The 24912-nt window shown below is 35.1% G+C and overlaps 1 protein-coding gene across 7 annotated transcripts in view; it reads left to right on the top strand.

Moving 5' to 3' along the window:
• The window catches only part of eIF4B (eukaryotic translation initiation factor 4B), a 58826-nt gene that overhangs the window by 10470 nt on the left and 23444 nt on the right, over positions 1–24912 (top strand). For 6 of the 7 annotated variants that reach the window (XR_005015009.2, XM_017080615.4, XM_017080616.4 and 3 more), the window contains one exon: positions 13473–13533. The exons of the other annotated variant lie outside the window; for it this stretch is intronic. Coding sequence is in view for 5 of the 6 variants with exons in the window: in XM_017080615.4 (XP_016936104.1) it covers positions 13473–13533 (61 nt within the window). In the remaining variant the exon portion in view is untranslated. The remainder of the gene's footprint in view (positions 1–13472; positions 13534–24912) is intronic. 7 annotated transcript variants of the gene reach the window in all.

The raw sequence follows: 24912 nt of genomic DNA, 5'->3' as shown, positions 1-24912 counted from the left end.
CCGGATTTAAATCCGATTGAGAACTTACCGAGGGACTTAAGCGATTTGTTGTCAAGAAATCCCCGACTTCTTTGCCGCAGCTTTGGCAAGTTGTGCAGGAGGGATTGGGTCAGATGTCCCGCAAACGTTGCAAGGACATGGTGGACTCCATGACACGTAGGTGTTAGCCTGTAATAGCCAATAAAGGCCATACAACAAAATATTTGGTCGTAATCAAATCGATATTTAGTAGGATTAAGTTATTAATGAGCCATATTGAATTTTATCGTATTTATACCCGTTACTCGTAGAGTAAAAGAGTATACTAGATTCGTCGGAAAGTATGTAACAGGCAGAAGGAAGCGTTTCCGACCCCATAAAGTATATATATTCTTGATCAGGATCACTAGCCGAGTCGATCTAGCCATGTCCGTCTGTCCGGATGAACGCTGAGATCTCGGAAACTATGAGAGCTATTGAGATTTGGCGTACAAATTCCTGAACTTCTTACGCAGCGCAAGTTTGTTTCAGTAGACTGCCACGCCCACTCTAACGCCCACAAACCGCCCTAAAATGTAACTCCTACAGTTTTGATGCTAGATAGAAATTTTAACTGAAATGTATTAGTCTTGTCAATACCTATCGATTGACCAAAAAAAATTTTGCTACGCCCACTCTAACGCCCGCAAACCTCCAAAGAAAAAAGCTATGACGTCAGAGCCAGACAATGGGAAATGTTTTTACGCGTGTATGTGTGTGTATGTAAATAGTTGCCTGCCGAACTTAGCGGCAAAGAAAAAAGCCCTGCCGGCGCTCAGAGAGAGCAAAGTGCGCGGCTAACTTATTCTATTGAATAATGAACCCTTTATCTATTTGTCCCATTGACGGGCAAAAACCTTTAAAGATCTTTACATCTTTATTTATCTCTTTCAAAGAATATGAATTAGCTTAATAAACACCTATAGATTGTCCCAAAAAAACTTATCCGTTTTCAGTCCAATGCTCTCAAACCAAAGTAGTTAGGACAAGCCTTGACACTAGAGCCAGAAAACGACCTTCATACATACATATGTGTTTATGCATGTGTGGATGTAAAAAATTGCAATCTAATATCCGCGGCAAATATAATTCTTTCAAACAAAGCTATTCAACCAAATATTTTGAAATACAGAATGTGCCTCAAAATTGTGTATGTTTAGCAAGCATACATAAATATAAATGTTTTTTGTCTATTTTATGTGTTGCTTTCTCATTCTTGGCGCTGGCTGAAACAAAAGCAGAGCCGAGAAATGAGAGCAAGGGAGAGAGAACAATGTGCGCGGCTAACTTATTTTAAAGTTTGTTATCTGAGTAACGGGTATCTGATATTCGAGGTACTCGACTATAGCGTTCTTCCTTGTTTTCTTTTAAGACTGCTATTTCAATGAACACCATAATTCAGTCTTTCTTTTTTGAAATTATCCATATTTGCTAAAATATTGAAGTACCCAACAGGAAAAAACAGCTAAATTATTTAAAAATAAATAATTAAATCTGTTGTATTTAAGTTTTGTTTCAATGATGTGTTTATAATAGTGTTTTTCGATTTTATACGTGCAGGTCGTATGCACTGCTATTTCAATGAACACAGCTGTATATGACATAGTCGTCCGATTTTGATAAAATTAAATTCGAAATTCAGAGCTAATTAAAAAATGTTATTTCCAAGCGTTGGAGGTTATATGTTGAAAAACACCGAAGCTATAATTTGTTTCATATTATTTTTCCACCAATTTTCCGATCGTTCCTATGGCAGCTATATGATATAGTCGTCCGATTTCGATAAAATTTAATTCAAAATTCAAAACTAATTAAAAAATGTTATTTCCAAGCTTAGGAGGTTATATGCTACAAAACACCAAAGATATAATTTTTTTAAATTTTTTTGTCCGATTATTCCTATGGGAGCTATAAGATATAGTTGTCCGATCCGGCTGGTTCCGACTTATATACTACCTGCAAAAGATATAGGGAAAGTTTCAGCCCGATAGCTTTAAAACTGAGAGACTAGTTTGCGTAGAAACGGACGGACAGACGGACATGGCTAGATCGACTCGTCTAGTCATGCTGATCAAGAATATATATACTTTATGGGGTCGGAAACGTCTCCTTCACTGCGTTGCAAACTTCTGACTGAAATCAATATACCCTCTGCAAGGGTATAAAAACAACCAAGCTATAATTTTGTATATTCGTTACTCGTAGAGTAAAAGCAATGAGTATAAATATACAAATACAAAGAGAAGTCATACAAAAAAACATTATTATTATATATTATATTATTATTTGGCGGGCTCTAGAGGTAGCAATAATCAATTGATTTCCAATTGGCGTAGTGGATAGTACATCTGACTACTAATCTAAGGTGCATGGGAATCGAACCCCGATTAACCCTTTTGTAGTAGTGTAGTATAATTTATTTTGAGTTATGGGAGATTCTGGAAAGGACAGTACGAAAGGTTGGGCTGGCCATAGCAGCTATAAAAAAGAACTGAATATGGTTTCATTGTAAGCCTGTTCTTTTGGCTATACTTCAGAAAATACTTACATTTAAAAATTATCGCCAGCGACCAATGACCAATAAAGTGTCTGGAGCAAAATAAAAACAAGGGAGAACGCTATAGTCGAGTACCTCAACTATCAGATACCCGTTACCCAGCAAGCAGTAAAGCGAGATTAACATGCGCCACCTAACCGCGATCTCAATATATGGTTGTGTGGGCGGTAGACAGATTTAGGCGTTATGGGCGTTAGAGTGGGCGTGCCAAACTTTTTTTGTTTTTGTTTTTTTTGGATCAATCGATAGGTACTAACAAGACAAATACATTTCAGTTAAAACTTTTTATCTAGCATTAAAATTGTGGGCACCACAGATTTGGGCGGTTTGTGGGCGTTAAAGTGGACATGGCATCTTTGCGTAACAAACATGCACTGCGTACAAGGCTACGGAATATAACTCTGAAATCCCAATTCTCTAACTTATATATTGTAGTTTCTGAGATATCCGCGTTCATATTTATATTTTTTGAAGTTTGTGGGCGTTAAAGTGGGCGTGGCAATTTTTTTTTGGGTTAATCGATAGGTATTGATGAGGACAGTACATTTCAGTTAAAATTTTTATTCTAGCATCAAAACTGTAGGAGCCACAGGTTTGGGCGGTTTATGGGCGTTAAAGTGGTCGTGGCAAACTTTTTTTTTGTCAATCGATAGGTATTGATGAGAACAATACATTTCAGTTAAAATTTGTATTCTATTCATTTGTATTCATCAAAACTGTAGGAGCCACAGTTTTGGGCGTTAGAGTGGGCGTGGCACTCTGCTGAAACAAACTTGCGCTGCGCAGGAATCTCAGGAATCTGCATGCCTAATCCCAGTATTGTAGCTTGTATAGTTTCCGAGATCTCAGCATTCATACGGACAGACGGACATGGCTAGATCGTCTCGGCTAGTGATCCTGATCAAGAATATATAAACTTTATACGTTCGGAAGCGCTTCCTTTTACCTGTTACATACTTTCCGACGAATCTAGTATACTCTTTTACTCTACGAGTAACGGGTATAAAAATATAGGGCGTGGCACCGCCCCTTCTTTCTCCAGATTTAAAGAGTACTACTTCAAAAGTAACAAACGATTTTGCAACAGTAACATATTACTGTTTGTTTATTTATTAAAAAATAGTGGGCGTGGCACGCCTTAAGAAGGTTTTAAGAAAGAAATTAATATACAGCCCATTCATCTTGCAGCCCTGTAATAAAACATTAAAAATTAGTAAATAAATAAATAGTAATAAAAAATACATTTTCTTCGTTTTCCAACTCAACGTTGTCTTAATGTTCTAAATCTAATACATTAAAGGGTCGTTCATCCTCGAGCGCCGTGTTGTCATTCTGATTGGATGAGCATTCTAGTAGGTCCAAAACCTCTAATGAAAGATTCATTCTTTTCTGTCGCTGAATTCGTCTATCCAAATTCACCGAAGAAATAATCGGATCAGAAGTGTCTGTAGCTCGATGAAACACGTCTCTTCTGGCGTGATGCAGACAATCAGATTCGTAAAATTTATTTCGAGATTCAGCTCCTTCCTCTCCGAAATATCGAATAGGAAGAACGGTATTTTCAATGATGTCCCCGGCGAAAATCAGCAATTTATTTACGCTAGCGGTCATTGGTAACCACGGGTATTTCTCAATGATAATCTCGGCAGTTTGAAAACAAAAGGCTTGGAATTTAGGAACGGCAATTGGAAGTTGGCAAGAGCTAATACCTCGTTAGAGGACAAAGTCTCGGGCTTTTTGATTGGTGCCATAATTGCTTGGCGCATGTATTTAGACTTTTCGGGGCATATTGAAAGCAGCTTGAGAATACTTGCAAGCTTGCTGCATTGATAAGCAAACTTACATTATGTGATTTTGCTAGTTCTGCAGCGCACCTTCTGCGATGCTTTGCATTATAAATTAATAAAAGTTTTGGAATCTAGCCAAACGAAATGATTCCTGCGCAACTGACTTATATTAGCTTAAGAGCTCTTGCACTTTTGCGTCAAGCGGTAGTAAAAATGTATTACTTGCTTGGTCTACAATGTCGCTGTGCTATTTAAACTCTACTTGTGATAGTGCAACTTTTCCAGTTGCTTCGTACCACTTGTCAAACAGCTCTTCGTTAGCCAATTTGAGGTCCTAAAAATTAAAATTTCTCGAAAAAATCGTAAAAAGTGATATTTCTAATAACGTTCATTCAAACAAGAATTTAATACTCTACAACATACAAAACATCTTGTTGATGGACTCGTCTGGACTCACTTTAAATCCCTTTTAGAAGATGAGACTTTATCAAAAATATGCAATTTCAAGGCTAAATACATTTTGGCTCTAATAAAAAGACAACATGAGTTTTTTCTACAGGGGACATTCACAAACACATAATATAAACCACACAGATTTGAATTCATTTTAAAACTTTGAGTTATGTTGACTAAATTTTCACCTTTGGCCTTTTAAAGTTTGCAAAGAAAACTTATTGTTGCAGACGTATGCGCTTTACAAATGCAACAGCTGCGTTTATCAGCTGATTATTTTGTTGTGGCGCCGTCTATAAATATTTCTGCTATGCAACACTGGAGATTAATCTATTGTGAATGCGTTGCACTAAGAATTGTTTTAAATTTCCGACTTTCAGAAAATGGGTTTTGGCCAGAAAAAGTGGTAAAATTTCACATAATGCAACGTAAGGAGCATGTTATTTTCTTAGGAAGTGTTGTGAAACATTTTCGTGCAATCATTTTTCACAACTTTCGACGTGGATTATCACGACAAGGGTGCATCAATGAACTTAAATCTTTGTATGACGATGAAGCACCATCCTATAGCACTGTGAAAAACTGGTTTAATTGATTCAATCGTGCCCGACGCTCGCTCGAAGAAGTCGTTGTCCCGTAGAACATTGGTGCAGTGCGTGAACTGATAATGCAAGATCGTGATCTATCGTAAGTCTGAAGTCTTTGGAGAAATTCGAAGAACGAACAAGAGAAATCGGATCAATGTGCACCATGACAACGTGAGCTCCTACACACCATCTCAAACCAGCGCCCTTTTGGACGGCCACACAGGACCCGCCGCACAGCTCTCACTTGGCACCCAATGACTTCTTTTTGTTCCCACACACACACATCGTCATTCGGAGTGGAAAAAGTGCTTCGACAATTGCAAAACGGCAAAAGTGAATAAATCCTGGTGGAGAATACTTTGAAAAACAATAATATCATTTTTGATGATATTGCCATATTAATTATTAGGCTGAACTGTATGTAACAACCCTCGTGTTAAACGTACAAAATTTCAGAAAACGTAAAGCGCATTGGTATCGGACCGAAGTTAACTTCCTTTTTTGTTTTTGCTTATATTCAGTTAAGAACATCAGCTCTTTGTACAACTCCCCCTAAACAATCAAAGTTGCAGAAATTTGCTTACAGTCGTTTAAAAGATTTTGTTTCGGTTGCGGGTGATATATACAGGGTTTAAAGAAGGATAATAGAGGAAAATAACAGACTGTTGGGGCGGGGTGGCTTGATCGCTGAAAATAGATGAAGTTTGGAGTTTTTTACGCGACGTGCATACGTAACTATTGGTACACTTGGAAATAAGAACTAGTTAAGCCTAACTTAACTTAAGCGCTCCAGAACGGAGCGGTGACTTAGGGAAGAGATGGAGAGGGAGAGCGGACGGCAGTGCCAGCGCCCTTTTACACAAATCCAAAAGATCCAGGTCAAATGACCTTTTTAGGGATGAACGCTGAGAAACTATAAGAGCTAGGCTATTAAGATTTGGCGTGCAGATTCGTAAGCTTCTTACGCAGCGCAAGTTTGTTTCAGCAATGTGCCACGTCCACTCTAACGCCCACAAACCGCACAAAACTGTGGCTCCTACAGTTTTGATGCTAGAATAAAAATTTTAACTGAAATGTATTGTTCTCATCAAAACCTATCGATTGACCCAAAAAAAATTTGCCACGCTCACTCTAACGCCCGGTAGGTGGCGCACTTCAATCTCGCTTTGCTGATTGCATATCTCCATTTAGCTGAGTAACGGGTATCTGATAGTCGGGGTACTCGACTATAGCGTTCTTCCTTGTTTGTTTTGGGTATTTGGGTAAAAATTACACCGATTAAATGGTTAAAGCTTTGACAAACAAGTCGAGTCACTTATGCAGGGCATTTCTTTATATAAAACTCGAAAACGATTATTTTTGGATTCGTACCTATAACCATTACATTCCTTCGATAATTAAATACACTCTTAATTATGTTACTATTTAGACAATATATGAGCATCTCAGCGAAATATAATAATAAAAAAACCTCCGACCACTACTAACTAACTGGTTGGGTCAAACACGCATCCAAGTGCACTAACCACGTATACGAGTTTAAAGTATAATGTTAGCAATAAGATGTTCTAAAAGGAGCGTAAGGGAGATGGAGATGGATGCTTGCATAAGGGCCAAACACCTTTTTTATGGTCACATTTTTGATTTGCCTAAAACTTTTTTTTAAGTAAACACATGTATCAGGATTTGGATCTTCCTCTGAAATCTCTTCATTTAAAATACATTTTTAAAAAACACTTATTTTATAATTTCTTAAATATAAAAACAATATAAATTTTAAAAAATGTGTAAGTCCTCGCAATGTATAGATTTGAAGTAAACATGGGCTATATCTTAGAAGCCGATTGCAATTTTTGGTTTATGTCTTTATAGTTCAGTATAGTTTAGTGTATAGCTCAGTTTAATAGTTGAAGTAAAAAAATTGCACCCATCGTGTTATAGTCTTACTAATGTCGGAAATATACCATATTGTATTTAATGTTTTTAAATCAAACATCATAAATAAGATCTTTGTGATTTTTATGTTAACCAACTTGTTTCAACCAATTAGGCCGATATGTATACATTTCTTATTCTATAAATGTAGTTTTTTTTCTCTCCAAATTTGTTGAAGTCTACTGAGAATTTTTTTTTTTAAACCAATTTGGCTGATTATTATACATTTCTTATTCCACTATAAATACAGTTTTGCTTTCCAATTTTGTTGATTGTTTTATACTTAGTGGACAAGAGCTAAACCGCAAACATTCCTTTAAAAAATATGTAGCTTAAAAATTGTTTTCAATACTTAATGTCGCTTGAAAGATGCTCAGTATAAAGTCCCGGCAGAGAGCTCAAGTCAAGTAGACACGATATCTCAAAAACGACTTGACCGATCGCGTTTACATTTATAGGGTGTATTCAGCAAACATGTGGCTGTCGTATAAACTAAAAAAACATAGGTTTACCCATTACTCTTAGTAAATGGGTGTACTAGATTTGTCGAAAAGTGTTTAGCAGGCAGAACCCTATAAAGTATATACAGCTGGGTCATTAAAATAGCAGTGCGACGGCAGCAAAACTATATAACGGTTTATTAGCATAGTCCTTTTCGTTAGTTGATCGCTAGTAGAATGGATTATAGAGATACAAGCAAAACAAGCAAAAACCCCATTAGATTTGGTCTGTTTTTGGGTTTCTTTCATATTTTTGCACACGCACTCAACATTTTGGCTGTTCACTAAAATATCAGTTTTTGATTTTCTTCTAGGAAAAGTCCCGAAAATGTTTGTAATTTGGTAAAAATGTGTTTTAATGAAGACCATTATTATAAATTGAACCATAATACACTATACCTATAGAAAAAAATTAACTTTAGTGGGTAGAGGACCTCATTGCTTCAAGGAAGAAAGGAAAAATTGATTGAGCTTAGAAAGGAGGGCAAAACGTATCAATATATTCAGTGTCCCTTAAAATGTCCAGCCAATAAGGTTTACAATGCCATAAATTATGAACCGAAGCCCGAAAAACGTTATGCGATACGGAAAACCACAATTATAGAGGACGTTCGCAAAGTGCGCTTCAGCAAAACTTATCCTTTTGCATCCTGTAGGACTATAAAAGCAGATCCGAGTTTGAGAATCAGGGATGGCACTATTCTCCGAAGTCTGTTCGATGAAAATTTGAATGCTAGAATTCCACCAAAGGAGCCATTACTTTGTAAAAGACACCCCAAAGACAGGTTGAAGTTCGCCAAAAGCCACTTGAACTAGCCACTTTTAAAAGGTCGATATATCTTTTTGGACAGATGAGTCTTAGCTTGTGTTTTTTGGTGGAACAGGTTCAAAATAGTGTGTCCGTCGACCACCAAACACCGGGTACCACCCAAAACAAAATCTCAAGACCGTTAAGCAGGTGGCCCTAAAATCATGGTATGGGCATGTTTCTCATACAGCGGTGTGGGCCCCATACGTTTGATCGATGAGATCATGGACCAACATGTTTACGTAAATATACTTAGAAACGTCATTCTGTCGTATACTGATGATGAAATGTCCTAAATATGGACATTTCAGCAGGACAATGATCCCAAACACAATGCCGTGTCCAGCACAACCCCGTACTTAAATCCGATTGAGAACTTATCGAGGGACAAGCGTTATGTTGCCAAGAAATCCCCGACTTCTAAGCAGCAGCTTTGGCAAGTTGTGCAGGAGGGTAAACGTTGCAAGGACTTGGTGGACTCCATGCCACGTAGGTGTTAACTTGTAATAGCCAATAGAGGCTATACAACAAAATATTGGGTCGAAATCAAATCGATATTTAGTAGGATTAAGTTATTTATGAGCCATATTGAATTTTATCATATTTTTTTTTAAGACTGCTATTTGAATGAACACCATATTTCAGTCTTTCTTTTCTGTTATTATCCAAATTTGCTAAAATATTAAAGTATCCAACAGGAAAAAACAGCTAAATTGTTTAAAAATAAATAATTAAAACTGTTGTATCTAAGTTTTGTTTAAATGTTGTGTTTATAATAGTGTTTTTCGATTTTATACGTGCAGGTCGTATGCTGCTATTTCAATGAACATATATTCTTGATCAGGAGCACTACTCGAGTCGAACTAGCCATGTCCGTCCATATCAGTAATATAATTACGCTTGTGTTTACAAAACGACCAAGAGTTTTTTTTCTTCAAATTTATGACCGAAAGCGTTAAGTTTTTTGAAAAAAAATTGTACTGATGTATGTATTACAAAGCTTTCTGACTATCAGGAGAAGCTCAACTTCCGTATTCGCCTGACTCGCCTATGTGTAACTTCTGGCTAATCCCCAAACTCAAGAGATCACTGTAGGGATCATGTTTCGAGTCGTTTAAGGAGAAAAAAAGAAGGCGCAGGTATAGCCCCCGAAAAAGAACTATTTGGCATATGTTCCGAGGAATGAAAAAGACGTTGGCTTAAGTGTATTTTATCGGGAGGAGATTACTTTGAAGGGGATGAAATGTACTTAGAAGAATAAATAAAGGAAGCAAACAAACTTGCTCTGCGGAAGTATTCTAGAATCTGTTTTGCTGAATTTCAACATTCTAACTTTTATAGTTTCCGGCGTTCATACTGACTGTAGGCAGACGAACATGGATTGGATACTTTGCCGAAAACGACATCATAGATTTTATTTATGCAAAACGGGTGTCCCTACTTAAACGCTCAAATGGTACCAACTTACACCTTAAGTAAAAACAAGGAAGAACGCTATAGTTGAGTGCCTTGTCAATCAGGTACCCGTTACTCAGCTAAAGGGCCCAAAGGGAGATGGAGATCTGCAAGCAGCAAATCGAGATTGTAGTGCGACACCCACCTGCGATTTCAATAGACGAATTTAAGCGTTATGGGCGTTTGCCGGCGTTAGAGTGGGTGTGGCAAACTTTTGTTGGGTCAATCGATATGTAGGAGAGAAATATGTACATTTCAGATACAAATTTTTTTTAGCATGAAAACATGACGAGTCTACTGCATTTCAGTTAAAATCTGTTTTTTAGCATGAAAATTGTAGGCGCCACAGTATTGTGTGGCTTGTGTGCGTCAGAAGGGGAATCTAAATTTAAAATCCCAATTCTCTACCTTTTATAGTTTCCGAGATATCCGCGTACATATTTACGATTTTTTAAAGTTTTTGGGCGTTAAAGTGGGCGTGGCACGCTGCTGAAACAAACTTGCGCTGCGTAAGAAGCTCAGGAATCTGCATGCCAAATCTCAATAGCCTACCTCCTATACTTTCCGAGATCTCAGTGTTCATCCGGACAAACGGACATGGCTAGATCGACTCGGCTAGTGATCCTGATCAAGAATATATATACTTTATGGGGTCGGAAACGCTTCCTTCTGACTGTTACATAGTTTTCGACGAATCTAGTATACCCTTTTACTCTACGAGTAACGGGTATAAAAACGTAAAGGGTATCCGACTGTGCATTAAACTCGACGTTCTTTGCACAAAATACGCATACTTTTTCTGATCGAAAATAAGCCCATTTTGTTACATTTTTTTTATTAAAATAACATGTTTGCACGCATAATTTTACTGGCAATTGTATGTTTTGCTCTTCTTTCTAAGCTTAATTAATTTTTCTCTTTCTCCCTTGAAACAATGAGGTCATCTACCCACTGTAATATAATATAATATTTTTTCATAGTTATTGTGTATTGTCGTATAATTTATAATAATGATCTTAATTAAATTAATATTTCACCATAACATTTACTATACCATACAAATATACTATGCTATGCATATATACATATATATACTATTCAATACCTATATATACTATACTATAGCCATATTTTGTCAACTTAAACTTATTTTAAAAAAGTATTTTCGTATCCCTCCTTTCCGTTTTGCCTTTTAAAAAAGCTCATTTACCTGTGAGTACAAACATATCGACACGCTTTGTCAAAATGGTATAGCTAAACAGAGGCATATTGAATTGCGGCGTGCCGAATGTAAAAAATTTAGGAAGTGTATTTACTTAAATTAAAAGCCGTAGAGTTCTAGAATCTTATATGGAACTGTGTATAACAATTAAAATGACCATGACCCTAAAAAAACGTTTGGATACGCACATAATAAATTCAATGTCCGAAGCTGAGGAATCTTCAGGGCATTCAGTTTAAAGTTTTAACCGAAATCGTTTATCAGAATTAAAAGAAAGCTAACAAATCGAAATAATAAAACGTTTACCCACAATATTTAAACAATGGTATTTAGAAAAGAAAAGGTGTACACAGTATTTCAAACACCTTTCCAAGGACATATAGCACAAGCATCTAGCTTTAAAAAATGGCAAGTTACGGGCGTAGAAAATAAAGTTTTTAATATCCGTTTTCCCGCAAAACTAGCAAGTTTTTCCAAAAGTGGTAAAACTAAAGATTCTTGTATAGAGCTTTTTGACGTTTGCAGCGTTTGGATACGCACAAAATAAGTTCGATGCAATACTCACTGGAAAATGTGGCCATTTTTGTTGATAAATAACTTTAAAACTTGATCTTTTTACAACAATGTGTTTTAAGTTTAAACCAGTGGTCGGCACACACATACAATCACTAGTTTGCCTTGCATTAGTGTGAGTGTAACAACCACGAAGTTTGCGCGCGGTGCGCCGCGGCGTGCTGAAGCCTGACGTTTCTCTGGTTTGCACTGAGATCCTCTGCCGCAGCAACAAAAAAGCACGCCGAAGCTGAGAAAAAAATGACCCGAAGACCCATGCCGAAGTCACACGAACATCTACGTTATACGTGAGCGAGTAGAGAATGGGCAGAACACTTCCCTATGCTCACTAGATAGGCCGCTGCCGACCCCTGGTTTAAACCAAAATCGTTACAGTCGTTTCTAAAAAAAAATGTAAAATCCTTTAAAAACGGAATAAAAAAAACGTTTGACCCAATTTTTGAACAATGTTATTTTAACCATGTTAAAGCGTACGCAGTACTTAAAAATACCTTTCTAGCGATATATGTAAGTGTTAATGTTAAGTTAAAGAATTTCGTTTTAAATTTAATAAAAATCGGACGACTCTAACATGTAGCTGTTAAAGAAACGGTCAAAGAAATAATCAAATATTTATTTAAAAAAATTTTTGACTTTGATGGTATTTTCTTTTACTTTGGGATATAGAATATTTAACTTTTCAGCATTACGAATTTAATGTTACACAAATATCACTGAAGCTAGCAACAATCCTTAAAAATTTAACATGGTGTTACTAACATTGATTATTTGTTATAACTGCAAGGGTATACAAACTTCGGCTTGCCGAAGTTAACTTCCTTTCTTGTTTTTGCGATAACTTCGATTGATGTATCACTCGTTACGATCGGACTATCACAGTAAATTTTCATGCATTCGTGTATATAAGTAGTCGTCTTCGCACACTCTTCTGGTGCACTTCACTACGTGGAATGCCGTCCACAGTGGTAAACACAATATAAGCAAAATTAAACAAAATATAACATATGTTTGTTTTGCATCCAAAGCTGAACAAAATATTGTTTTTGGTTTTGTTTGCTTTATCAATACACAACATATGTACACGCTTCGACTTTTGCCGATGGCTAATTTGTTTCGTGTTTTGTCGCTCCCTTTTCTTCTGCATTAAAATGCGACACAAAAATGTACAAAATCTACCAAAAAAACTTTAAAAAAGCTTGAAAAATAAAAACAAAGCATTTGGGTATCGATTTGCCTTTTTGAAAATTAAACAGTGTTTTTCAGTTTGGCCTACTAATGATATGGGATTTCAAAAGTTAGTTTTCGTTTATGATTTGCCCTTTTCAAAATAAATTTTTGGTAAAAAAAAATACTGCGACTATATCACTTACTTTAGAAAAACATTCACATGGTGGTGCCACAGAAAACGCTTAGATTTTGATTTATGTTTCTGTTAATGTACATAAGAACTTCGGACGAATTCAGCGCCAAGAAACCCGTCATTTACAAATATTTTATATTGTAACATGCCCTTTATTTTTTAAAGAGCGGTGTTTGGCTAATACATTAATAACGGTATACAAATATTTGTATTTCAGATGAAAAGCATCGTGGAGAAGAAAATCCTAAATTAAATCATCCCCGGAACCGATTCGACAGGTACATAAAAATATTAATGAGGGCAATATATTGACCGAATATTTGGACTATACCGGCGAAATACCTGGTTTTACATATTTATACCCGTTACTCGTAAAGTAAAAGGTTATACAAGATTCACGCGGAGCTCAAGTTTGTTTGTTAGTCAGCAAAGTGTCATCCCTACTCTAAAGCCCATAAAGCGTCCCAACCTGTAGCCTATACAGGTTTTTTTTTCATAATATAAAGGTGTACTTATTGTGAAAACATTCGAGACATGTTTATAATGTTATAAAACGGGGTCCAAGCTTCTTTTACAGCAATGGAAGAATTTGCCGAAGTATCTTTTAAACGGTTTGCCTGGACATGGTTATTTCCCTATCTTATTTAGTTGCTCTTTGGAAAGTGACCCAATACCACGCAGTTGCCAAATGCAAATGTCTGTCAATCTCTATCATTTCAAGGATCTGTAAAAAGGTATTTTTATACCCGTTACTCGTAGACGAAAAGGGTGTACTAGATTCGTTGGAAAGTATGTAACAGGTAAAAGGAAGCGCTTCCGAACGTATAAAGTGTATATATTCTTGAACAGGATCACTAGCCGAGTCGACCTACCCATGTCCGTCTGTCCGTCCGGATGAAAGCTGAGATCACGGAAACTACAATAGCTAGAGAGTTGGGACTTGGTATGTAGATTCCTGAGCTTCTTGCGCAGCGCAAGTTTGTTTCAGCAGGGTGCCACGTCAACTATTACGACCACAAACAGCCCAAAACTGTGTCTACTACAGTTTTAATGCTAGAATGCAAATTTTAACTGAAATGTATTGTTCTCATCAATACCTATCGATTGACCCACGCCCACTTTAACGTCCAAATATCGCCCACAAACTTCAAAAAACCATAAGTATGAACGCGGATATCTCGGAAACTATCAAAGATAGAGAATTGGGATTTCAGATTTAGATTCCGTAGCCTTGTACGCAGCGCAAGTTTGTTTTTTCATGCTAGAAACAAATTTTACATGAAATGTATTATTAATTTTGAATAAAATTTAAACCAAATTTAACGACTTCATCATATATCTTCCATAGAAATGATCGGATAATTAATGTCAAATTAATACCTAGACCTTTATATTTTTTTTTGGTAAACGTACACGGTTGTAAATTGAAATAGAACAAGATCTTAAAATAATAGTAATTAATTTTTAGTTTTTATTTTAAGTCTGAGAGCTATGTACATATGTACAAAGCTACCATGGGAACGACCTGCAAGGGTATAGAAACTTCGGTTTGCCGAAGCTAGCTTCCTTTTTGGTTTCTGGTTGATTTTTGTGAACTATAAATTAATTAATTTAAATTAACGTAACTTGTTCAATTCGAACCCAGAACTGAATTTATTTTTCAAAGTGTTTCTTGAAGAAAAAATAAAAATGTTTCTTATCTGCATAGAGTTTTAGTCTTATCAGTTAGTTCTTATCAGTTTTTCATTTTACTTTAAAATTGTTAAAAGTAAAAAAATTACGCCAATATTTAGCTCCGCTGGACTTTTACCATCGAACTTTTACAGGAATATGCTCAATAGCAACTTTGTGCTTCTTAACTTTAAAAAAATATGGATTTTTGGAAAAGTGACATTTAAAAAATATATATATGGGCATTTCCAGAGGTCGCGAACGTACGTTCGTACTCACTTTGTGCAAATAAAAAAAAGAAAATATGTAAAATATGTAAATGATAGGGGTTTATTGAGCTATCATTTTCATAATATTGGCAAAAAACGTGCGGTCGCGAACGTACACAAAATGGAAGTCGACTTTGGCTTAATCTACACTCAGGGAAAAACACCGTGCTAAAAACACCGTGCTAAAAACAAGTTCAAATAGCCTCGATTTAAGAAAAATAGCATGCTTATCATTGAAGAACGTTCGTGCTCAAAAATTCTCATATTAAGCACCTTTTGGAATTTTAATGTTTGCCAACTCTAATAATTCCCAACTGTTTATTCTGAAAGTACCCGGTATATAAGGCGCATAACATAGACAGTGTTAATGCCCGTGAGCGGCAAGTCGTAAGTAAACTTAAAATATTAATATTATTTATAAATATCTCGTTTATTTCGTTTCAGTTTCCAATACTTATTTTTCTTACTAGCATAAAAAAACTCATTTTAATTTCATAATAATTATATATTGATTGAAGAATTATTCGTCCTTAAACCATGTTTGCAACTTTCTTACTTTATTATTAAATCGTTCTTGTTTTTAGTCCAAATATGACTTCATTTAAGAATTATTCATACTTTATTGAAGACTGAAAGGTTCTTAAATCTAGTGTTTTCAGTCTTGAAAATTCGTGCTCGAAAGCAGGATTTTGTTCTCGCGTTCTGAATTTTCCATGCTTGGCGAAGTTTTGACACCGAAAATACTAGGTTCAAGCACGAAATACTTGATTTTTTTTCTGAGTGTTGTAAAATGCAAAAATCTGCGAATCGGGACGGAATATTCTAAAGCAATGCTGTTTGTGCTTTGCCATTGGACGGTGATACTGTACGCTGCTGCAGCAGTACCGCCCTCTACGTTAAAGTTATTTTTAATGATAATTATTTTATTTAAATTATGTAACATTTACATAATTATTTTTTATTTTAAAAGTTTTTCCACAGTTATTTGTGACATTTTAAAATAAAGGTTTTTTTACAAAAATAATAGTATTTTCTTTGCCAAAAATAAGTCTTAAAAACCATCGGGGCTTATCAAAACTTTTTACAAAAATATTTTTTTTTTTCATGTTTCTAACAACATCTGTTTGATTCGGGATTTCAAAGGGATTTTATTGGGTTTGAATTAACAAAATTAGTTTTGAATTTATCATAGCTAGCAAATAATTCTATACCGTCTTTCGTTTTGCGGTCTGCACTCGAACACAAGCGAAAAAGACGATGAACTCTGAAGAGAACTTTTCGTTTCTCTTTGTTTTGGTTTTCGGTTAACTGTTCTCAGTTACGTAGTTCTTGTTATGCTCACTCAACAACAACTTAAAGAGAGCAATCCAACTGAACGCTCGCTCATTGAGGGTCGGCAGAAGATCGAAAAAACGAAAGACTCATCGTAAACGGTCTTTTGTCTTCAGTGCCTTTTTAACATCGCTTAGCAACAACTTTAACATTAGATCTAAACATTAGACACTTCAAACGCACCGAATCCACAAAAGCAAGTGTGGTTTACAAGTAAACTGATCATTCGCATATACACTCATACAAATGCAAAAAACTTTTATTTTCTTCATTGCAAAATCGGTAAGCGAATAAGCAGAGAAAAAAGGAAACACGAAATTGGTTTTTGGTTGAGCACAGACACTGGGCACTGGACACTGGTGAACGGTTCTTGTCTGACTTTTTCTGCAAGTGGTGCGCAAAAAACTGTTTTTTGGTGACTGCAAGAAACGGTCAACTGATATTTGCGAGCTCTGGAATTTATAGTTTGGGAACGACCACCGCCTAAGCATGCGGGTCAAATTTGTTTTTTGTCAAGTCTTAAATCTTAGCTGTCCTAGTCACACGCATTTTAACTGTGTTTTTAATGCACTGCCATAGAGCAGTTGCTTAGCTGTTCCAGTTGTTTGACCAAATATCTTTCTAACGGCTCGGAACTCAGCAACTGATCTTATCGTGAAAAAGGGATATTGCTATCCTTGTCTTTCTAAGGAAATGACCTTCAGCTTATGACCTTCTTGGTTGCACCAAAACATTGTACATTATTTATCTAAAGAAGGTTTAAAAGGTTTTGTTTAAAAAAGGATTTGTTTATAAAAAGGATTTGTTAATGAATTATATGCGAGAAAGGTGTTTTAAAAACTTACAATAGTTCCTATTCAACTTTCACTACGCTTGAAATCCCATCCTTGATCAATTTGCTAATTCAAGGAGTTGCTCTTAGAGTTGTGCGCGTGTCAAAATTTCTCAACACGACACCGCACGAACACAAAACTGGAATTGCCAGCGCACGCACGAAAGTGAAACGATTAAATAATTTTGAAACACGACACGAACACGCACGAAATAAATATATATTTTATTAAAATTTTTAATTTAATATAGACTTTATTTTCGACTATTAAACAGTTGGATTTTTTTGTTACATGTTTTTATTTAGAAATAAAAGTTTTTCTAAATTAGAGCTTCTAGTCCTTCTTTCGTTAAGTATATGTAGATGTAGAGAATTCCTTCTCATTTGTTGCACAGCTAACTGGGATGCTTAAAATATTCCTTGCAATTCTTGCAATAACTTTATATGATTGGCATTTCTCCAATAACTTAAAATATCGTCTTTTGAGCTTTGAAAAAAATTTTATATTTCCAAAACAACATCATTTTTGTCAAGCCTCATTTTTTTAGGTTTTCATATTTATACTCCTCAAACTCACTAGTTTCCATCGGTGAAGCCATTCTTAAAACATTGGTAGCATCTCCCATGTCGGTTACGTAAACACCTAACATAATTTTAACAAGTGATAAGACATGATCCTTTAGTTCAACACTAAAAAATCTAAGCTCCTTAAATGGTGGGCTTAGGAAGAGGTCCTACATATTGAATATCATTTGGGCTAAGGTGTTTTTCTAGTGACCTTTATATTAGATTTACAATGTTTTTTTTTTATTATTCATTAACCCACAAAACATAGATGTGGACGATGGAATGTTTTTCAGAACTGAATTTTTCCGAACATTACTTAAAAAGCTTCAAAAAAGTCTAGAAGTTCTTCCATTATGTCGAAGTCTAATCATTTATTCGCTTTAGCTCGTTCATTTCGAGTAATAATGATTTAATTTCAGATTAAACATCAAAAATACACTAATGGACAATATAATAGGTGTGTTTTTTTTTTCGTTTTTAACTTTTTATTTCTAATTATTATCATCTCTAATCTCAACAAAACAAACTTTTTTCAAAACTTATATTAATTGTCTTTAAACAAAAAGTAACAAAGGTTTCACAAACCCTTTCATAAACAACTAATTTAAATATTTTCTTAAATCCTCCAATTTTGGCTGAACACAATAATAGGTGTACAAAGATAAATGTTTATTTCACTATGTTTGGTCTTTTTTTATATTAAACTAAGTATCTGGAAGCTAATAGCCGGTATATCCGCCACTATTTTGCAGGACTTTCTATATTCGTCTTGGCATGGAGGATATTAGCTTGCGACATGTTCCAATTGGAATATTGTACCATGATTTTTGGACAATATCCCTAAGTTGACTTTTATTTTGACATAAAGTCTTTCCCACCTCTCTTTTGAGTTCACCCCAGAGATTCCCGATAAGATTGAGGTCCGGGGATTGACTTGGCCACTCAAGAACATCCACATTTTGCTCTCGGAACCAATCCTTTACTACTCGAGAGGCGTGCTTCGGGCCATTATCCATTTCATCACTCCAGAGGATAATACGCCATTTTTCTCATCCTCTGGTCAGCACCAGGTTCTACGATCTATTGAAAATTGTTTCCTCATCTGTAAATTTGCCGACCGAAGCAAAGGAACCCTGCGAGCAATCCTACCTGGTAGGTTTGCTATTGCCAATCGTCGTCTAACGGTCCGTGATGACACAATATTCCCAATTTCATTGGCAATCGTCCTGGAAGACTTGAACGGGATTGGTTCCGAGAGCAAAATGTGGATGTTCTTGAGTGGCCAAGTCAATCCCCGGACCTCAATCCCATCGAGAATCTCTGAGGGGAACTCAATAGAGAGGTGGGAAAGACTTTATGTCAAAATAAAAGTCAACTTTGGGATATTGTCCAAAGAGCATGGTACAATATTCCAATTGGAACATGTCGCAAGCTAATATCCTCCATGCCAAGACAAATGGAGAAAGTCCTGCAAAATAATGGCGGATATATCGGCTATTAGCTGCCAGATAGTTTAATATAAAAAAGACCAAACATAGTGAAATATTGATTTAATTTAAACATTTATCTTTGTACACCTATTATTGTGTCCAGCCAAAATTGGAGGATTTAAGGAAATATTTAGTTTAGTTGTTTATGAAAGGGTTTGTGAAACCTTTGTTACTTTTTGTTTAAAGACAATTAATATAAGTTTTGAAAAAAGTTTTTGTTGAGATTAGAGATGATAAGAATTAGAAATAAAAAGTTAAAACTGAAAAAAAAAACACACCTATTGTATTGTCCATGAGTGTACTTTGCAACAAAATAAAACCCGAATTCAAGCGATTTTTATTTTTCTGCTTAAGTGCTTACTTAATTTGTTGTTAAATATAAGTTCAGAAACTTCAAAAACTGGGTGTTTTTAAAAAAAAAATCATCAATAACTAAATTTTTGTTACGGCATGAGCAGGACAATCTTTTAAATTTATCAAAAGCAGATACAATGTTCACTCCATTGTCAGTAATAATAGCTCAACTGTTTAATTTATCTTGCATGTGATTTTAGAGAGTATTTTTAACGAGTTCTAAAATATTAGCTCCCGTTTTTTTTTCCTTAAGGTCAACTTTAATGCGGTTGTACTCCTCTGACATCACATTGGTGGTAACTGGCTTTCTAGAGTTCTAAAATATTAGCTCCCGTTTTTTTTTCCTTTAATGCGGTTGTACTCCTCTGACATCACTTTGGTGGTAACTGTCTTTCTAGATACGATCAAATCCTCAAATTTTTGAAATCCATAAGTGCTTGCTACATTTAGAGGAGCATGAGCATTAGGGTGGCCTAAAAAATGAAAACTGGTTCTCACCATTTTACATGGTAGATTAATGTCTGTAAAAAATGTAATCAAAAATAAAAAAAAATTTGTTGTTTAAAATTACTCATACGACATGAGTTCTCGCCAGAACTTTATTCGAAAAAATCGGTTTCCCACCCCCAACTTTGTCAACATTCTAAACTCAGTCAATATTACTAAAAAATGGACAATTCCTAAATGTTTTTAGTTGAACATCTAAAATCCGAATTTGACACAACGGATTTACCATCTAAGAGATCCGTATTATCTAGTGTCATCTATATTACTAGATTTTCCGGAAAAATATTGTTACGAAGCGCTAAAGATGTATCACAACTGCCAGTTGAATATCGCCTTCTTTGTCCTCCCTTATTTGGGTATATAAGTGTTTACAGAAGGTCCCTTTATGAAACGGTTTTTTCAAAAATAAATAAAATTATTTGCGAAATGTTTTAAATGACTTATTATGCAACTCGAGGATTTTAATACCTTATTGTCAATATTTTCAAAAATTAAGTCCAATTTGATCTTGTACGACCATGCAAAATTCTGGCCTTTTTATACCCGTTACTCGTAGAGTAAAAGGGTATACTAGATTCGTCGGAAAGTATGTAACAGCCAGAAGGAAGCGTTTCCGACCCCAAAAAGTATATATATTCTTGATCAGGATCACCAGCCGAGTGGATCTAGCCATGTCCGTCTGTCTGTCCGTCCGGATGAACGCTGAGATCTCGGAAACTATAAGAGCTAGGATATTGAGATTTGGCGTGCAGATTCCCGAGCTTCTTACGCAGCGCAAGTTTGTTTCAGCAATGTGCCACGCCCACTCTAACGACCACAAACCTCCCAAAACTGTGGCTCCTACAGTTTTGATGCTAGAATAAAAATTTTAACTGAAATGTATTGTTCTCATCTAAACCTATCGATTGACCCAGAAAAAAGTTTGCCACGCCCACAAACCGCCCAAACCTGTGACGCCCACAACTTTCATGCTAGATAAAAAATTTTCACTAAAATGTGTTGGTCTCGTCAATACCTATCGATTGACCCCACGCGCCCTCTAACGCCCATAACGCCTAAATCTGTCCTCCATATATTGAGATCGCGGGTAGGTGGCGCATTTTAATCTCGCTTTGCGACTTGCATATCTCCATTTCCCTTTGGTCCCTTTTAGCTGAGTAACGGGTATCTGATAGTCGGGGTACTCGACTATAGCGTTCTTCCTTGTTCAATTTTTAAAGCTTTCAAAGTAGTTCGGAAAGGTGGCAAACGAGTTTGATAAATAAAACCAAGTCAAGGCCACCCATATGAAAATAATATATTTGATTAAGGGCAAAAGTGCGTATGATTTATAAACTTTGAAACCAATTCGCAGACCCTAAAACGCGTTCTTTTCAAAAAATTTATTTTGGTATACATTAAATACCTCAAAACGCACTGTATAGGCGGGTGAGAGTAGAACCTTACAAATTTCCATACAAATGTGGACCGCCCTAATGAGCATATTCAAGGAATCCGTCACCTGGAAATTTTAAAAATTATGCATTTTTCAGCCATGCCCTTACAAACTTTCATAACTTTGGTAACATTCAACGGCTGTAAGTCTTTAGCAACAAATCCCAATTGCTTTAGAGAGGGATCAAGCAAGACTTTAGGTGGTACTTTTTTCTTGGTAAAATCTGTCATATGAAGTTGGCGCTTATGTTCCCCAATTCCACATTTATGCCGATTGAGGAAGCCAGATCCCGTTTTTCCAGAGTAGTCAGACACTACCTTGCATTTATTGCAGCAAGCGAAGTCCAACTTGTTTCCATCCCACTGCACTAACTTAAAAGTTTTCCAAACTTTGCTCCTGGCTTCATTTTGTATAAGTTTATATTTTGGGTCTTCACGCCGATTGGCACTTTGAATAATATTCTTTATCTTTTAAAAATTGGATTATGGGAAGTTTCCGAACTTCGAGCGAATCACAAAGAGTTAGTGTGACCAATGGTTAAGTAAGGTACATATTTCTACCGATAATTATCGGTTATTTTTATATACATAAATGGTGGTTTTTGAAAAAAAAAAACGAACATTTCCTACACGAACACGTCGTGTTGGTCGTGTGTGTTTGTGTCACGAAACTCAACTCTAGTTGCTCTATATCAGCGGTCGGCCCATCCGCTTCTCCCTCACGTATAACGAAGATGTTCGTGTGACTTCGGCATGGGTCTTTGGGTCTTTTTTTTCTCAGTTTCGGCTTCGCAGAGCGACAGAAATCAAAATCACTTGCTGTTCAGCCGTCGACAGAAAGACCAAGCTGCGCAACTTTTTGATACTCACTCAGAAAAATGAACTTCGATAAAAATTGGTAAGTCCAATATATCTTTATAGAAAATATTGATGACGGCAAATTTTTTTTGCGCCTTAATTGAGGATAGGAAATATCCGAACCTCAAACATGGGGAAGCAGCTTTTTCCAGTATGAAAATAATATTAACTAAATTGAGGAACAAAATGAATGATCAACATTTAGCGGATCTCTTGCGGATCAAAGAATATAAAGGAGAAGTCAATTTGGAACAACTCTTAAGTCCTGAAGAAAACTAAAATATTTTATTTTATTCCCAATTGTTTTTAAATTTGTTTGTTTTTTTGGTTTTTGGATTTTTTATTTTGTTTCTGTTTTATTTTATGAAAATAAAAATAGTTCCAATTATTATTTTTATGTATTATTTTATAGTTATATTAATTTTCTGATTCTATGGTCTTTAATTTTTAGGCTTTCTTTTATTATATCGTATTTTTTTTTTTTTTTTATTTAAAAAATCTTCTGACGTCGAAAATCGTTAACCACATATTTTTCACTTGATGTCATTGGTTGCCAAGTCAGGGCTGTACGGTGGATGTCCCATCAATTCGACGTTTTGGCGGCTTAACCGCAGAACTTGTCGGATCGAGTTCAACTCCGACTGGATACAACTTTTTTTTAATGTACGGTCAAGTTTTTTTTTTAGCTTTCAAACTGGTATACTTATTTCCCTTTTAAAAATCTTTATTCTATGAGTTTAAATTGCGTTCAGTTTTAATATTTACGGCTATTAATTTAAATGTTGACAGACAAGAAAATTATAAATTTTAAAATTTTTTCGGGAATCGTCAATAAATCATTTTTGTTTCCAGTAATATTAAAGGCTGGTGTTTTTTTGTAAAAAAAATTTTATTAATATTTTTAGTCCTTGGATTCAATTTAAAATGCATACTCAATAAAAATGATAATTTTTGAACAAATTGATAAAATTTAACATCTTTTAAAAAAATTAAACTCACATGTTTTTATTATTTGCTCCAAGTACTTTTTCTCATAAGTATAAGACAGATTCTTTGTTAGATTTTAACCAATTTTGTTATGCTTTTGCAGTCTTTTAAATGAATTTATACAAAATATATCATTTATTGTTTTCCCCTTTCTGTAAACTTTTAAATTTATTGCCGTAAAAAAAGAATTACACTCAAAGGAAAAAAATAGTAAATTAAAATACATCTAAAAAATATATAAATACTTTCAACGTCTCAGAGAGGATTCGAACCTTAACTCCTGTAGTCCCCAAAAACGGGGTATATTGATGGTGTATTGACAAAAAAGGTTTTAATATTTACCTTTCAAGCCTAATACTACCATCTTACTCTAGTAATTTACTTTTAATTAGATGACCATAGAACTAGGTACTATTTATGCTGGTGCTAGGTACTATTTATGGTTAAGTGAAAAGTCCCGAGCTACTGTGTTGACTGCACTTTAATGTGCCAAATAGATTTACTATAACTATATTTAAATAGTTTAAAATCATTATATTTCTAATTACCCAGGAACACAAAATCGAATTTTGTGAAATTTAAACAAACCAAGATATTTGGGTGCTCCTGAGTAAAAGTCCCATACAAACACCAACAGGTTCCGCGGTAAAGATAAGAATACAAAAAACCGGTGTTTGATGATGTTTCACATCTTAAATATTTTCGCTGAAACACACTCTCAATACATAACGGCATTGCTAAAAAAAAAGGCCCAATCTTGAACCATTGTCAAATTTACAAAAAAAAATCATGGCAACCTATTGAAGTGAGTAAATGTTTTTATAAATAAAATAATTTTATTTAATTAAATCTTCGGAATATAAAAATAAAAAATCCGTTAACACAATGAAATTGATTTTGAGATGTTTTATGCTAGTTTTTTGGAGACATTATGCTGTTTTAAAAAAATATATTACCAATACAAACTTCTTGTTTGTTCGCAATATAGGTTACCATGGAACATTTAAAAATTTTACAACATGTAGAGGCAGAAAAAAAATTAAAAAGAAAATTTTGATATAACAAATCCAATAAAATATATTCTCAAAATCTCTTCAAACCGAATATTCATTCTTCATCAAAACTTGTCCACAGTTTTCGAAGTCCATTATTTACAAAAAGTGATATTGTGCTGTTGGTTACTTTATCAATTTTGTAACAAGGTGGTCGTGAGCATGTATTTTCAGTAAGACACCAAAAATTAATTTGGCCATTCTAGCGTCTCGACCAATGGTTTTTTTCTCGTAATTCCTTGTTTTATTTAGTACATCGTGTTACATTTATCTAAACAGCATACTTATTTACCGAATAGTATAT

Source organism: Drosophila suzukii, chromosome 3 (genome assembly GCF_043229965.1).
Source record: "Drosophila suzukii chromosome 3, CBGP_Dsuzu_IsoJpt1.0, whole genome shotgun sequence".
In the NCBI taxonomy this organism is placed as follows: Eukaryota; Metazoa; Arthropoda; class Insecta; order Diptera; family Drosophilidae; genus Drosophila; species Drosophila suzukii.
This window is presented reverse-complemented; position numbering and strand designations above follow the sequence as displayed.